This window comes from Hyperoodon ampullatus (assembly GCF_949752795.1).
Source record: "Hyperoodon ampullatus genome assembly, chromosome: 3".
Classification (NCBI taxonomy): Eukaryota; Metazoa; Chordata; class Mammalia; order Artiodactyla; family Ziphiidae; genus Hyperoodon; species Hyperoodon ampullatus.
The window spans coordinates 142,789,854-142,808,115 of NC_136916.1; the positions used below are offsets into that span (position 1 = coordinate 142,789,854).

The window sequence follows — 18,262 nt, forward strand, 5'->3', positions numbered from 1 at the left end:
GGGCTTTTCCAGGCAGCCTGCTGCTAGTGTCCAGTAAGGACATGCAAGCCGTGAACACAGCAGAGGCACAAGAAACACTTATTCACTTATTCACTTGAATGCCCCTCAAGCCAATCATCAAATCACTCAGCCTAGGACAATTAATTATTGGAAACTGTAATTGGTGGGTTTAAGGACATCTGATACTGAGAAAAGCTAGTTTTAAAATATCTCTGGGGGCAAAAACAAAAAATCCAACAAGTCCTGCATTGACAATTTAATAGTTTGGCTCTTTACTCTTTTGTGAGACTCAGAGGTGGGGTCACGGGCACATGTGTGCATGCACACACATGCATGCACGCACGCACACACACACACACACAGGCACGCACACACACACACCTCCCCAAGTAGTATGACAAGGGGACTCATTTGAAATCAATCCTATTTTGCAGAAGCTGCCACCTGTGCCTAAAAACACATCTCTAAATACTGAAGTTAGCACCATTTCCTCATCGAAATACATACCATTTAAAATGTAAATTCATATTTCAAAAATGGAGGTAGAGGGACTTCCCTGGTGGTCCAGTGGGTAAGTCAGGGGGCCCGGATTCCATCCCTGGTCAGGGGAACTAGATCCCGCATGCCACAACTAAGAGTCCGCATGCCACAACTAAGACCCGGTGCAGCCAAAATAAATAACTAAATTTTTTTTTTTTAATGGAGGTAGAGTTTATATTTTAGGGTATCTTAGGCCTTGATAAATGCTGTAGCTCAAAGTAATCAGAACATATGTACCGCATGGAAAAAGTGAATTTCTCAACCAGCTGTAAAGAGCTAGGTCTGATTGCTTTCTCCAGCAGGTGTGAGAGCCAACCATCTCATTCAAGGGGTGGCAAGGTTAGAATATTTTTATTCACTTCACAGGCTGTAGAAAACAAATACATTTCTAGAAAGTAAATGAGAAATATAGGGGCAATAAGGTACAATATCTTATAAAGGACACCTTAATAGAGTTCTACTTTACAATGAGTTATATAGAACAGAGTGAGGAAGGACTTTACAATCAATGAGACCTATTTCATTTATTCTGTAAGTAACTATGATTGACACTGAATTACGAGTAAGAACTTAAGACAGGTTTAAAAGATCTGAATTTAACCTAGTGGGTATATGAGTTGGATGTTAAAATACTGAAACAATATATCAATCAAACCAAACTACTCATGGAAATTTACTTTTACACTCCATTTCCCCATAAACCAGAGCTAAATAAAAATAAAAGTAGTAGTTCCATGTGGACTACCTTATATTTGATAATCACTCCCTTTATAAAAGAAAAATATTCTGTTTGATACCAAGGACAATGTGTTGAAAGAGTGGGCTTCCCTTTGGGGTTCACTGTTTTGTACTGACAATATATATATCTGCTGGCAGCACACATGTGGCTAATGGACCACAGTTTGTCTATCTTTGTGTGGGTGGCAATAGGGTTGGGAGAGCTTAGCACATGGGAAGGACTTAAATATTGAACTCAGGTGAAATGATCTGAGTACAAAAGGGAAATACAAATTCAAAAGTGAAAATTCTGCCAGTCTCTTGAAGAAAATTCAATATACAAATACCTGAGGTGAATGCAAACTCAGTACATTTACACTTGTGAGTCCACAGAACTCCATAAACATCCACTTCCTCTGACTTTTTAATAACATTTGACAGTTTCCTATTGATGCTAAGGACACATAATGTCTTAGCATATATGATTTTTTGAGCAAGTAGAAGTTCAGATTCTGTGGTAGATCTTCACATGAATTGGGATTCTAGTGATTACTAAAAGAACTACCTTGTTAGAAATAAGCTGAGATACCCGGATTTTCCTCTCATCCTCAGTAGGTTCAAGTTTTCTCGCTGCAGAAGCCTCAACAAGAATAAAGGGAAACAAATTATAGTCTCAGTCTCCACAAATAAATAGGCTAATTTAATTGTATTCACTGCTTACATGGTCATACCACCACTTAAAGGAACTCTGACAGGACAATCTACCAAAAGACAATTATTTTCATGTAGTGTGAAAATTATTTATTCACATTGCAAAAAAGATTCACAGTAGAACACTTTTATGGTGCATGATCCCTGACTTTTGGAATAAGTCACATTTTGAACATTTTTTGAATAAGCAACTCCTCCAGAAACATACCCATTACATTAAAATGTATTTATCTGTATAACAGATGCACTAAGAGTCTCGGACTTGAAATTCTATACTTTACAGAGTGCTCAAATCAAGTAGGGACTGCAACAAAAAATAACCACTAGTAGGCACTCCAAAAACATGCCTGTTCAACGTGAATGCATTTACAATTCCCAAGAACTCCTCTTTTATCCTCAAATATACTCAATTTCTACGTTGTAAAAAATAAGACATCCAAAAATTTATAAAGTAATGTGAGTCTATTAAAATAACATATAAGAAAAATTACTTTTTTTTTTCTTCTATTACTTAACCAACAGGTAAGCCTAAAATTTATCTGGGATTGGTGTCAATATACAGTAATTTATATACACACGGGAGTTAAAGAACCCACACAAAGAGGTAAGTTAGTTGTACTAAAAACCAGGAATGAAATAGTCATTGAAAAAAAACACTAAATGTGGCATCAATTTAGAGATCAAGACAAAAAATAAAATAACCCAGTCCCAAAGTCTGCAAATTTATTGGTTCACCAAAGAATAGAACTTCTTCCTAGCACTAACTTCTAGGGAATTTTATGTGTATATTTGTGTGTGTGTGTGCCTTTATTTAAATGCCAAGTGGAATATAATGAGTGAATGAATGAATGAATGAATGAGACTGATGGCTTGGCTGGGTGCTTGGCCCTGCAGCCTGCCTTGCAACATGGTACCCTGAGATGAGAGGAGGAGGAGCAGGCTTCTGAGGTGCACAGAGAGTAAAACAGACTTGTTCTAAGATAAAAGAATAAAGTAGAAAGTTACTTTGCCTTTTGGCCTCCTCCTCTTTCCTCTTCCAGTTCTCTATCCCACTGGGAGGCATGTACTGTTGTAGGTAAGAGTGTGAACTTCACAGCCAGCCCCTGTGCCCAGCTCCATCACTTGCTAACTGCAGGTAAATTACCTACCTCCTGTTTCCATATCTGAAGGACAGGGACAATAATGGTGCTTACCCATAAAGGGCTGTTGTGAAGATGAAATGACTTAACACATATCAGTGCTTAAGATGGTGCCTGGAAGCCAATAAGTTAGCTATTTTGATTGCTACTGAAGGGTCTGGGCTTCCAGAACCTCCCTCTGGGCTTGGTCCTACTGGAGCCACAGCCCACGCTCCAGCTCTTCCCAACGGCCCTGTTCTGCACCAACTCACCTCTGTTACTTAGAACAGTGTTCTTTGTCAATGCTGTCATCCAAGAGAACAGACAGAATGGGTGCTAATTCCCTGGGCTATTACTTTTCACCTGAGTAAGGTGTGCATGGGGATCTTCTGATGATCTAAAGAGGCAATGCCAAGGGGCAGATCCTTTCCATTCATAACACTAGGCATCCTTCTTTGTGCAGAGTCAAATGTGACTGAATATTCAACACTAGCACTTTTTTCAATATAAGGAATGTGGACATCAATTTCCACGGAGAGTTTCAAACTGTTCAAATTTACCCCAAGAAAGCATTCTACTTTTCTCCTAAAAAGCCTGAGTGTTGTACATCCCAGCTTTCCCTCCACGAACAGTTCACCTAAGTCAATTAAAAATTGGTTCCTTTTCTGCACCATCTTTAAAAGAAAACCAAATGCAACCAAGTTATCACATTAACACTATCGTTCCCCAGTTTCCGTTAACTTTCATCTGGTTTTAATAGCCATTCATTCCACGGCTATTGCCAAAAATGCTATATAGTACATGTAGTTAGAGTGAGTTAAAGCATGTTAAAATAAACTTGGTAGATTTGTAAGAATTTCATCACCTGTCCAAATAGCTGGAGATGTACAGGGTCCCTACCAGTGGAAAAAACAGCAGGACAGCTTAAAATGATAACCTGAAAATGGAGTTTTTTAGTGCAGAAAAATCTAAGTTGACGTGTACACTTAGTGGCCACATACCCTGCAGGACACAGGCCCCTGTTGTGATCTGGCCAGTGAATGCGGCCACACTGAAAGAATAGGTAAGAATGAGTCACAGGACACTTAATCATTGTGCCCATGCTCTTCTTCTTGGGTTCCTGACCCAGTGAAGGAACTCATGATATCATCCTCCTCTTACCTGCCCTCTCAGGAGTAAGGTTTTAATTGCAGAACCCAGGACTTTGTTCCCACTTCACTCAGCGCCTCACTCAAACCAGTCGGAGAAGAAACACGAAGTATTTTTTTCTCACCTGTCCAGAACGAGGTCTGGAGCAAAGATGAGCTTGCCGGGGTGGTTGATGGAGCGCCACATCAGCCCCACCATGAGCACCTCCAACCAGCAGCTCTCCAAGAGCCGCACTTGGTCGTACAGGCTGAGCTCCACGAAGCCTGGGGAAAGCAAGAGGCCGTGAGCACACCCCACCCTCCTCCTCAGCTCCCCCGTTCCATAAAAACAGAAGAGCAAGTTTTGAAAAGCTACGAAAACACAAATCATACAGGGGAGAAAAGTCAATATTTTAAAGACATTGCTAAATGCTGACAAGTGAGAAAATCTTGAACTCAAAGTGAGTACTCACTATTTTCTAGTCTCAAACCCCTTCTAGAGAGAAATGTACTTCATTCAGAATTTCTAAAGGACTGTCACCTGGGCTTATACAGCTCCCCAGACAGATGCTAGGGAAGAACAGGAAGCTGGCCCTGACCTTTGTTGGTTATATCCTAATAATCCCTCTGCACTACTGAGAAAGACAGAGCTCAGCTGCCAGTCAGAGGGGCTGCCAATCTGGCCCAGCCCATGACTGGGGCTAGGAGGAGTGGGGGGATGGGATAGCGGGGGTGGCGGATGGGAGGCTTGCAGAGAGAGCAGGGCCAACCCCTGCAGAAAGTCAGAGCTCCAGCTGAAAGAGTTTCTTCCATTGCTTAACATTTCCCATTTAGCGTTAGAATCATTCTTCTGAGTAGGTGTGCTGTCTCTAAGCTACTCTACGCTGAAGAGGATAGGTAACAACCGAAACAGGTCCCTAAGGGAGGTGAGCACTTCAGAAGCAGAGATCGCCGGTGTTTCCTCCATAAGCCACCGTAAGAGGAGGAGGCAGTATAATATAAATATAGTAAATATAAACAAATGGCTTTGGAGTGCAATGCATTCTGCTTAGAACCCTGCTCGGCCTCATCTCAGCTAGTTACTTAATCTCTTATTAAGTCTTTGTTTTCTTACAGGAAAAATGGGGGCAACAAGGCCTATCTCTGAGAATTTCCTACAGCTAGGATCTCTCATCATCCTCATTTCACAGATGAGGAAACCATGGCACAGAGAACACACATGGCTCAAATCTTTGAACAATTATAACACAAATCTGCACAAAGGAGAATTTAATAGAGTAATGAATGGAAAGATGGATAAATCCTTTCCAAAGCCACATCCTACACTCAATTCCGGTTCCTGATATGTGTACACGTTTCAATCTCACCCACAGTTATAGACAATAAGCCTACCCAAAGGAGATCAAGCTTTTCATACTTGTAGATATTCAACAAAACCAAGGCTAGGTGATATTCCAATTTTTTTTTGGTTTAGACAATGACTATATTAGCTGAGAAAGGGGGGGAACATCCCACAGCTTCAGACTATGCCTAAGCTTTCTGAAAATTTTCCAAAATACCAGGCTTGAAGAGGGACTAATGCAGCTTAAGAGTCTGGTTTTGTTTTGGCACAAAGAAGCTGCACAGCTCTCAGGAGTAATTAATTTCGCCACTACTCTCCACGTGGGATCTTGAAAACTAGGCTTGGAATACACGTAGAGCAAAAGCTAGAGGAAATTGCGTCAGTATTGTCTCCTATGGGAAAGAGCTGAGAAAAAAAACAGCATTCTGGCAAAGGTGAAGATGCTAGACTATCAAAACCATAGTGGGAAACCCGGAAATTCTCAGAAAGCTCAGAAGCAAACAAATGACCCCCTATGGATACTATTACCTGAGGCTCTTACACCCAGCTGCTCTTCACCCAGCTTCATGCCCCCTTCTCAATCTTTAAAATGTGCTTAATGCAGTTGCTGACCTCCAGGCCACAGAAATTGTCCCTAGTGGCTTAGAACTTGGAGAGAGACCTCATTTCTTAGACAAATGTATAGACGTACGTGGTGAAGCCCTTTCAGGGGAATGGTGGGTTGCTGTCATTCTATGTTAGAATCCTTGATTCATTCTTTCACAGAAACACCAACTCAAATAATAATTAGATGGTGACAATGCAGTATTTGTTACAAACTGGTCTTGGAAAGTGGACACATTATAGGATAGAAAATGAATGTTCTAAATGACAATTTATGAATAACCAAACCCATTTTTAACTCTATCAAGTTAAAAAGCATTCCAGGTTTATTGATGATTCATGTTACTTCTACAGCTGATTTACTCTATTTATCCACATATATGTACATACTACTGATTCTTTCTCTATTGGAACAAAATTTTACAATTCCCATTTAGCATCTGAGAAACGTTTCACTTTCATACTGGTCATACTGAGCCCCACCCCTCCTCCCAAAGTGAGAAGTCCACAGCCAAGAGATGGGTTAAGGTGGAGCCCAGATCCCTTCCTTTTAGACCATGTTCCGGGTCCCAGGACCCTAGAATTTCCTGCCTAAATGGCCTCATATCCACTTCCAGAGCCTGGGTGGGTCTCCTCCCTGGGTCCATCATCCCAGACCAGATCTAGGCATGAGATGTGGCCAACAGGCTAGTGTCTGTAGGAGATGTGGACAGGTAGAATGGGGTGTGTGCAAGGTGGTGTGGGATGGATCCAGGAGTGGGAGAAGAAGGCAGAGAGTCAGGAAGAGAAGGGGTCCACCATATACAACTCTTTCTGCACTGCCTTGTCTGATACAGAACTCAGAAGAATTCAAGAATTCTAAACTGGAACCTGGCCTTCCAGGACGTGTTGAAGGCACACATGTCAAAATAGGAAGAAAGAACATATTTCATTTAAAGGTTATAAATCAAGCTCTCAAACTGCTAAATACCCAAGACACAATGTGGACCTCCATTTTGTATTCTTGCCCCATAAATGTTAGAGGCGGCCCTTTCCACAAATAAATTTAAAGCTAAGACCCAGAAAGCCCTACCCGGAATTTTCTTGGCCCAGCCGATCATGTGTACCAGTTCCTTGTCAGCCAGCTTGGTCAGGGACATCATCATGGAGGCCTCGGTGAAGGGCGTGCTGGGGCGGCTCATGAGCACGTGGGGCGGCTCGGCATCGAGGAGTGTGAGCACCAGCTGCTCTGGGCTCAGGGCACTCAGTAGCAGCTCCTTCACACGGGTCACGTGCCCACCATTTTTCTTGGCTTTGCTCAGGCAGTGCAGCTGCTCATCAGAATTTCTCTGCCTTCGAACTACGCGGTACCCACACCTTTCTCTCCGGGAGCCTAAAGCAGAGAGCAGATGATAACACACTGCTTTCCCGTCTCTTCTCCAACCCAGCAGTCAAGTTCCCCCAGTCGCCAGGGTAAAAATGAAGCAGTGATATCACTGGAAGACCTGAGTCTATTCACAGAATGTGCCTTAGAACAGGAGCCTGACTTTTATTTCTGGAGCTTGTGGGGCACATATTAAAGATTAGTATATTTGTGACTGACTGTACTGGCAAAATCAGTAATGACTTTTTAGGGACAATAGCCCAAATGATCTTTAGGTTTCCATTTCAAGGTCATCTATTCTATTTCTAAATCTAAATCCATTTCTCTTTTAAAGAGTGCTGGTATACCTCAGTTTCCAAACCATGAAATTAGGAATCTTCTTCAGGAAGAAGATAAGGAAAAGTTAGGAACTGAATATAAATAATGCACTTTTAATAATACATCCTTAAATTCTTTTGCATGTGTGTGTGTGTGTCTGTGTATTCTTTTTACATACTTAACACAAATAAGTTTATTTCAAACAATAAAGTAATTGAAAAAATCTGGAAAATATAGACGAGCACAAATTTTGGCTTAAAGTCAGTTTTCTTTTTTTTTTTTTTTTTTTTGCGGTACGCGGGCCTCTGACTGTTGTGGCCTCCCCCGTTGCGGAGCACAGGCTCCGGACGCGCAGGCTCAGCGGCCATGGCTCACGGGCCCAGCCGCTCCGCGGCACGTGGGATCCTCCCAGACTGGGGCACGAATCCGTGTCCCCTGCATCGGCAGGCGGACTCTCAACCACTGCGCCACCAGGGAAGCCCCAAAGTCAGTTTTCTTTTAATGCTTTTATACTTTTCCATATTTTGTACACAACTTTATATATGTGTGTATATATATATAATTGTATAACCTCCCTTTTCTTTTTTTATTAAAAATGTATCATTTTATAACAATTAAAAAATCTGTATAGCATTCTGTTCTGAGGATAGCAACACTTGTTTAAAGTGTCCCCTGTTGATGGAACTCTAGGTTGGTTCCAATTTCTTTGCTACTATATTACACATTACAATGAAAATGCATCTTTGTACCTGTATCCAATTACTCCCTTATAATAAAGAGAAAGAAGTCAAGCTGCTGAACCAAGTTGCTCGTTTAAATTAAAATTTAAAATTTTGATACGTATTGATAGATTGCCCTTCAAAACTATTTTAAAATTTATAATCTAAATAATACTTTAAGGGCTACCTATTTTCTTATAACACCGTTGGACATTAAAAATCATTTTTAATCTTTGCTAATCTGGCAAGTGACTAAACAATCTCATTTTACTTTGTATCTTTTCAATTACTAGCAAGGTTGACTAAAATGTTTGCCCTTCATTTTCTCTTACTTGTGTATTGCCTATTTGCTTCTTTTGCTCTTTATCTCCTTAATTACCTACAAAGGCTCTTTATATAGGAATGATAACTTTTGTTGTATTCAATATTTGTCTTAGTTGTTAATATATCTTTTAACTCTGCTCATGGTGTCTTCTGTCATAAGAAGATTTAGTACATAGTCACATCTGTCTTTTTGTTTCACATAAAGATTACACAAATATTCTCCTATATCTTTTTTAAACACTTTTGTGGTTCAAACCTATTTGAAATTTTATGTATGTTTCTATTATGTCATACTGATATTTCATTTTATGCTTTTCCAAATGGATGTACAACTTTCCACGTACCATTTATTAAATAAGCTTTTCCCATTGATTTTTATAAAATGCCTTGTCATTTAATAAATAATTGTGTATAAAAGTATCTTCTTCCAGATTTTCTACTCTTTTTCATAGATCTATTTTTCTATTCCTGTGCTGGTACCAAAACGTTTCAGTTATGTAAGTTTATACAGCAGAACACAGTGGGATAATGTCTTTAAGAAAGAAGCTTTCGGACTTTCCTGGTGGCTCAGTGGTTAAGAATCCACCTACCAATGCAGGGGACACAGGTTCAAGCCCTAGTCTGGGAAGATCCCACGTGCTGAAGAGCAACTAAGCCCATGTGCCACAACTACTGGGCCTGCGCTCTAGAGCCCATGAGCCACAACTACTGATGCCTGTGAGCCACAACTACTGAGCCTGTGAGCCACAACTACTGAGCCCGTGAGCCACAACTACTGAAGCCCATGTGCCTAGAGCCCATGCTCCACAACAAGAGAAGCCACCACAATGAGAAGCCCAGGCACCGCAACGAAGAGTAGCCCCCGCTCGCCACAATTAGAGAAAGCCCGCGCGCAGCAACAAAGACCCAACTAGCCAAAAATAAATTACTTAAAATAAATAAATTTAAAAGAAAAAAAGAAAGAAGCTTTCAATTCAGAATTATATTCCCAGCTAACCTATCATTCAAGAGTGAGGATAAATTAAAGGCATTTTCAGTTTAAAAAGATTGGGAACATATATCACTCACAGCCCCTTTGAAATAAATACTATGTTCTTTGGGATGGAGAAAAATGAACCTGAAGGAAGCAAAGAAAGTCAAGAAGCAGTGGTAAGAAAATAAGCTGGTAAATATGTGAGTAAATCTGAAAAACACTGAATAAAATAATAATAATTTTTCGAGGTACAGAAACAAGGTAGAACCAAAATACCAGACAATAACATATAAGATGAGAGAGGAATAATTTTGACTAGAACATTCGAAAAATTTTTATTTAGGAAAAGAGATATCTATTAGAGAGAGTGGCTTGATTCTAAAATTCATCAGGAATGCATGCTAAAAATAGAAATAGTGTCACTAAAAGAATTAAAACAGAATGTATTATTTCAAAACTGGCAGAAGAGAAAAAAGAAACCAGGAAAATATGATCAACTCCAAAAAGGAAAAAAAGTAGAAAATATGTGATTAATTTTTTTTAAAGAACAAAATAAGATGATAGAAATGAACCCAAATACTAACGATCACAATAAACATAAACAGACTAAATTAATCAATTAAGAGCAACTCTGAGATCAGACATATTTTTTAATCTAGACATAGACTGATTATAAGGAATACATCTAACGTGCAGAAAAACTGAAAGTAAAGAAGATACAACAGGCAAAAATTAACCAAATAAATTGGAGTTACTATCAATATCAGACAAAATAAACTTTAAGGCAAAAATCATTATTAAGGTCTCATAAGTAGATTATAAAAGGAAGGTAAATAATTCTAAGCTCATATATATCTAAGCAACAACAAGAAAACACAGCCTACAAACAAAACACCAAAAAGTGATTGAAAGAAAAAGAGAAATTGACAAATACACTATTATCAATATAATGGGATGTTTTGATGTATCTCTCTCAGCAACTAACAAAATAGATGGGGAAAAAGAATATAGAACATTTGAACTGCACAATTAAGAAGCCTGAGCTATAAAAACTCATGGAATTTGCAAAAATTATCACATAACAAGCCATTAATAAAACTTTAACCAAAACTGATATCATATAGAACATATTATCTGACCACAATAAAAATAGAAATCAGTAACAAAAATATAACTTCCAAAGTCCTATGAGCACAAAAATATTTCTAAATATTCATTGGTTAAAGACAAAAATGTAAGATGGAATTTAAAAAGACATAAGTCGGGCTTCCCTGGTGGCGCAGAGGTTGAGAGTCCGCCTGCCAATGCAGGGGACATGGGTTCGTGCCCCGGTCCAGGAGGATCCCACATGCCGCGGAGCAGCTGGGCCTGTGAGCCATGGCTGCTCAGCCTGTGTGTCCAGAGCCTGTGCTCCACAATGGGAGAGGTCACAACAGTGAGAGGCCCGTGTACCGCAAAAAAAAAAAAAAAAAAAAAAAAGACGTAAGTCAAGATGTTGTTAGCATGGGCACAACATTTATATGAATCTTCCCTAAAAAAAACTAAAAGTTAAAATTAGAATGCCTAGTTTCTATACTCCCACCATTGTGTTTGTTCATGAAATTCAATTGTCCACATTTATACAAAGAAATATTAGTTAGGAGGTATGAGCAAATTTAAATTATTTGCTTCCAAGAAAATTTATCTGAATTTCCCTTATCCTTGGCTAACTGCAGTAGAAGAAAGGGCTCTATTCATCTAGGGATAACTGAATCAAAATTTTCATGAAAAGAATTAAAAGCCTAAAATATAATTCATTTTATTAGTAATCAGATAAAGTGCTATTATTATTTACACTATATATAATATTATTATTATATTATTAAAGGTCGATTATACCTCCAGGGTAAAATGGGACAAAATGTATGGTTAAGAAAGTATCTTTCTGATCACACATTTCTCTTTTGTGGAGTATATGAGGATAAGGAGTTTACAAAATAGATTTCCATACAAAGTAAAAGGTTTTGATTCCACACATTCAAATTTATTTGACCAAATTTCCCCAACAAAGTTCTATGTACTAGACCCTATTCTAAGTTAGGATCAATAAAATAAAGCCCCTAGAATCTATTGATAGAGTTCCTAGTTTTAACTGGTAAATCAAGTTGTATTCTATACACTGGAATAAAATGAAATTGAGAAGGTCAAAAAATAAAGTCATTGACAAAGAACTCACATTTTTCTACCAAGGACATTCCTAGTGTTATGGCTTTGACACCGTAATCCAAGCAGTCACTCAGTGTGCCTCTGAGTGAGCTTAATGAGAAAGTACCAAATAGGAGTGCTCCATATTAGAAAGTGCCCCAGCGAAAAGATGATGAGAACAACAACAATGGTAAATGATGATCGTGAGAGCTAATATCTACTGGAAGCTTCTGTATGCCAGACACTGTGTATTATTGTATATAGATTATCCCATCCTGACAACCACCCTAGAGAAAAGGTGCTATTACTATCTCCAACATACAGGGGAGGATCCAGGCACAAGAGAGCTCAAGTAACTTGCCCAAGGTAGAAAAGCTAGAAAATAGCAGAAGCAGTATCTAAAACCAATCAGTGGTCTGAATCCAGAGCTGGTGCTTTTAACAACAATTTTATATCACCTCCCTATCAAATCACTTTCAAGTGTCTATACAGCAGGTGAATAAAGAGATGGCATCCGAAGGATGCCGAGCTATTGTCCCAACACAGGGATCTAGATCAGGTATACAGTTATTCAGATCGGTTTCCTGCCTATTTGCATTTCAGTGTATTCTTATAATGAAGCCTTGTCCCTGAAGCTAGTCTGGGAGGGTACCCTCCTACCATTTAAACAACCATATTAATACCTCAGCAGAAAGGATTGGAAATGCAGAAGAAAAAGGTGATGACAAAAGGGACAGGATTTCTGAATAAAACGGGGAAGTGGAATTATGCAGGAGGATCCAGAATGCAGGGAGAATCCCTAATCCTCTAAGATTGGATAGAAGGAAGAATCTAGATCAAGGGTTTTCTCAGGAGGGCAGACAAGAAGAGGGCTGGGAAAGGAGGGAGGCACAGTTAAGAAAATTCACTCCTAATCCTCTTTTCCCATGGTCAGTAAAGGGCCAAAATATCCATCTGTTTGCACATCAATCCATCTCATTACTTCTGTAATCTAAGATAATGACATATTTTTTCTTAGCCCTATACAGTGACTTTTTGGTCAAATTCAATGACCTTTTCCAGGAAAAATTCAGGAACATCTCTGAACTCTGCTTTCTGAAACTGTATTGTATCGAAACTCCTAACTTATATGAGCCTTTCAACAAGGGAGAAAGGAAGGAAAAGCAAAATTTAACGCCAGGCACTGTGTTAGGTCTTTATTCCTCACAAAACTCAATGAAGCAGATACCTCTGTTTCAGAGATAAGGAAACCGAGGGCCAGATAGGTTAGGTCGTTTAAGCATAGTCACCGTTAGCAAGAAGTAATGAGACAAAAAAATGAGATTCCATCTATGTGGGGGGGGGGGCGGTGGTCCAGTCCTCCTGTTCTTCTCACCGCATACACTGTCCCCTACAGCTGGAGTGTATGTGCTACTGCCCTGGTCCCAAACCAGGAGAACCACAGCCACTAACAGACTCTAGTACATTAAAAGCGTTTCTAACCTAAGGCTAAATTGGAAATCTTTTTTTTTTTAAGTATACAATTTAAAATATTGTTTTACTTAAAACATGATATATTTATTTGAAGTCTTTGGTCAGAGGGCCAAGGATTTCTCTTTAAGCACCTCTGCCAATTTAATCACAAGTTACCCTGTCTCTGGATTTTCAGTTTCCGCTTCTTTAAAACAGAGCAAGAACTTAGGCACTCCTAAAGCAATCTGAATGTAAACTCTTTATAGGTGTATAATGGTTTTGCCCCAATCTCACCCATACCTAACCCAATAGCTATTAGTCCTTTACAGTTTTATTCAAAGCTTTCACAGGAACAACTATCTTTTCCTACTCATATTTCATATGTTTGCATAAACTTTAATTAAATTATATGATTTAACAATTACAATGAGTAGAAACAGGTTGGGAAAAAGCCCATTGGTTACTGATAAGGATATAACTGAAGTGGCGTTTATGAAAGTAACCAATACCCACTGGGAGGTCATGGGCATAGGCAGGATATTTTACAGAGGAAATAGAGAACACAAGTGATTTTAGGAAGCCAGAGAACTGTGATTAAATTAAGAGAACTTCTGCTCTAATTCTGAACTAGGGGAGGGAACAGAGAATGTTCAAGGGGCAGAGCTACTAAGAGACTGTCAGGGAGAAAAGAGAGAGGGTTGTTTTTTTTTTTTCAAATAGTTACAAAGAGAAATAACAACAAACCACTGCTAAAATACTGGCTGGCAGAAGAATAAGAAAAACACAGGCAGAGCTGATATGACTGTATATAAACAAGCAAGTATGTACAACAAGTGAATCAAGTTAGCCAGGTGGAGAGAGTGTAGTGTAAGCATCATCGTCAGTTGTTATACTAATGTTCTCATTTCTCTTTGTTTTTTCATGTATGTATATGTGTGTGTTCACATATATATGCACACATACTGTCTTAGAACAAAATCCATACTCGATGTGCTTTCCACAGGTCTATCATGTTTCTGACTCCTATGCATATTTTTTCCACTTCTAGACAGTTAATGGAGGGATAGGCACAAGTCATCCCAAGTAGCCCACAAGATAGTCAACTTTCTTGTCAGAGCTTTAACCGTGAACATTTACCTGAACTTCATCCTTAGACTTTTCAAGGCCTCAGGTGGATGGTCATCCAGCCCATTTGAGCACCTCAGTGGCTAGAGATCTCTAATTCATGCAGCAGCCTATTCTGTGGTCAGACCACTTGAACTGTAGAAAGTTCTTCCCTACATTGGGCCAAAATCTGCCTCTTACAACTTGCTCCTGTTCACCCCAGCTCTGTCCTCTGCAGCTTTAGAGAATAAGTCAACACCCCTGCAATGGGACAGCATACACACACCTGAAGATAATTACCATGTTCTAAATCTCCTCTCATCCAGGCTACATGTCTCCAGGTCCTCAAACTATCCCCAGTTTGACATGGCTCTCAGCATGTCCCACATATCACAGAAGGGGAAGGGAACACTCACCACACTTCACCATCCCGACTTCATAGCACTTCCGAAGTCGGCAGGCCTGGCAGCTTTTACGCCGGTTCTTGTCTATTGTACACTGATTTGTAGCTGGACAAATATAATCATTATGTCCTACAGCAGAGCAAAAAAACAAAAAAACAACAAAAAAAGGAAGTTTATTGTTATAATATTTTGGCTAAATCTCTTCCTGGTCAACAACACAACTAACGCTACCCAGCTGAGAGATAGGAGACATCTTCTTAACCACAGGTACAGGTATAAAAACCAAGTTCAGCCTCATCAGTGCCTTGTTTGTGAGTAAAGGAAACCTAAGAATATTTCAATATCCAACCCTTTTTGAATAGGTTATTCTCTGCATGTTCTTAGAATTCTCAAGAGATACATTTAGAAATAGTCTCCTCTAGACATGGAAAGTGAGACAGTCACCTGAAATTGATTTGCTCCAAGTCACAGGACTCCTTGAGAGTAACACTTGTATCAGGTCACCAAATTCAACTGCTTGTACTCTTTTACATACATTCCTCTGTGGTATTTAACATGACATTTTAATAGGAATTCATAGCTACATAAGAGAACTAAACTGGTCAATAAGAGAATATAGAAATCATCAAACAAAACAAGGACAGAAAGAACTGCCACTTGATAATGGTCGTGGTGGGTTAAATTATTGTTTTTAATTCTTCACTCCCTCCCTCGGCCTGTGACGTTACAGTGTATTACAGCAGGCAGAGTACACCTCCTCACCAACTCACGTCGGGCTTGGCCGTGGGACTTGCCAATAGTATGGAAGTAGATGTGATACTCCAAAAGTTTGGCTTGGCCTCTTGAGTGCCCATGAGAAGAAAATGCCTAGGGTAGCCACTGGTCCAAGGAGAATGTGGAGACGTGTGGTGCAGACCAGAACTCAACCCAAAGCCCAGAGCCAAGCCTTATGAAGTAGAGCCACCCTAAACAACTCATAGACCCATAACTAAAAAAATAATGCTCACTGTAGTAACCTACAGCCTAAATAGAGTTGTATAGCAATATCTGACTAAGACAATGGTACTTCTATTATGTAAAGAAGAAACAAGAAAATTTCCATTTCAAAAAGCAGCACTGGGACTTCCCTGGTGGAGCAGTGGTTAAGAATCTGCCTGCCAATGCCAGGTTCGATCCCTAGTCTGGGAAGATCCCACATGCTGCAGAGCAACTAAGCCCACACACCACAACTACTGAGCCCACGTGCCGCAACTACTGAAGCCCATGAGCCTAGAGCCCATGCTTCGCAACAAGAGAAGCAGCCGGAATGGGAAGCCCGCGCACTGCAACGAAGAGCAGCCCCTGCTGGCCACAACTAAAGAAAGCCCATGTGCAGCAATGAAGATCCAACGCAGCCGAAGAAAAACAAAAAATAAAAACACCAAAAGCATTACTTCACATGCTGTATGGAAAATAGATTAGAGGCAGCAAAACTGATGAAGGCCAGAAGACCAAGCAAGAACCCACTGTTGCTGTGCAAACCAGAAAGGAGGCGGCCTGCCTGGATTGGTAATGGTAGGGGGGATGAAGATAAATACAGAGACCTGAGAGATTTAAGGAACAGAAATTAAAATATATAAAAAGTGGAAGTGAACAGGGTATTATGGTGCCTTTATCTCTTAATGGAGTCTTTCAATAGGGCCTGAACTTCTTACGATAAAACCTATAATGGCCCATAATTTCAATGTGGAAAATGGATGAATCTCAATGATAAATTAAACGAGCAAGTCATAAAAGAAGTCACAAAAGAACATAAAGGAGAGGATTCCATTTATATAAAGTTCAAAAATAGAAAAAACTATATTGTTTAGGGTTACATGCGTAGGCAGTAAAAACATGGCAAGGAAGGCAGAAGTTAGAACTGTCTTACCTCTGTAGGGGGAGAAGATGCTGTAACTGAAAGGACCACCCAGCGGGTTTCTAGAGATATCCTATTTCATGGCCTGAGCACTAGTCACACAGGAGGTTGCTCTATACTTCTTTTCTAAACTGAATATAAATATGAAATTTTATATATTTTATACATTATATATCTTTTATATATGGGTGTGTGTGTGTATATATTATATATATATATATATATATAATATATATACTAGAATAAATACTCTATCCTCTGAGACAGACTGGAAGCAGAGATATCCCAACAGCAATGAGTAAACTAACACCCAGATCTGGGTTTATGAATATCATTCTCCATTCATAGGAAACTGGGAACCTTGGAGAAACAGCTTATTCCAGCTTATCCCACTGGGGCAGGGAAAGTACAAGATAAGCCTGAAACATCTTGTTGTGCCAGGAAGTAAAGAAGTGTCTAAAGAGTTAGGGGCACATGTCAAAAAAGATACAGAAGCCAGTTTAAGGGAACACTACTGGCCAAATCTGGGATAATTTGGACACCCAAATAAATAATTATATATACCGGAATAAATATATTCCCTAACTCTATCCCCCGAGACAGCATGGGAGTGGGGACATCACTAGCCTCACAGACATCACCTTAACCAAATATTCAAAGTGTACATCACTAGTATTGGGACAAATTGAAATCAGGCACTACATGAAAGGAGCCAGTCAGAAGAACATAGCATCATTTCTGTGATATTCCAATAGGCCAATAACGTGTAAGCTGAATCTAATGATGAGGAACCATCACACAAACCCACAGTGAGGAGCATTCTGCAAAATAACTGGCCTATAAGGTTCCAAACTGTCAAGATCATGAAAACCAAGGAACAACTGAGGAACTGTTCGGGACAGAGAGAGAAAGGCTAAAGACCTAACAACTAAATGCAGAGTGTCATTCTAAACTGGATCCTTTTGCTGTAGAGGGCACTGTTAGGACAACTGGGAAAACTGGATCAAGTCTAAACATTAGATGGTAATAATGTATCAATGCTAATTTCCCAATTTGACCCTTGTGGCTCTCCCGGAATACATGTTAAGTGTTCGGAGGTGATGGGGCATAATGTTGGCAACTCATGATTTCAGGAAAAAAGGTTCTTTATATTGTATATGCACATTTTCTGTAAGTTGAAGACTCATTTTAAAAATGCTCTGTTAGCTACTCAAACAATAAACTAATTCACACAAATATAGACACATACAAATAAATATGCAAATACAGATAAATTAAAATTTATCTATATTTCAAATGTTAATGTTTTAAGCTGTGAAATTAACTTTCCTTTTTCCAACTCACCAGATTTTAAAGAACACTTCAA

General features: G+C 39.4%; 1 protein-coding gene across 1 annotated transcript in view; it reads right to left on the reverse strand.

The window, feature by feature from the left end:
* ESR2 (estrogen receptor 2) overlaps nt 1-18,262 on the reverse strand; it is a gene marked incomplete at both ends in the record, with an annotated part of 53,737 nt that overhangs the window by 20,521 nt on the left and 14,954 nt on the right. The window contains 4 exon segments of the mRNA XM_079699533.1: nt 3,430-3,483; nt 4,360-4,498; nt 7,231-7,530; nt 15,012-15,128. Of these exon segments, the coding sequence (XP_079555659.1) occupies nt 3,430-3,483; nt 4,360-4,498; nt 7,231-7,530; nt 15,012-15,128 (610 nt within the window).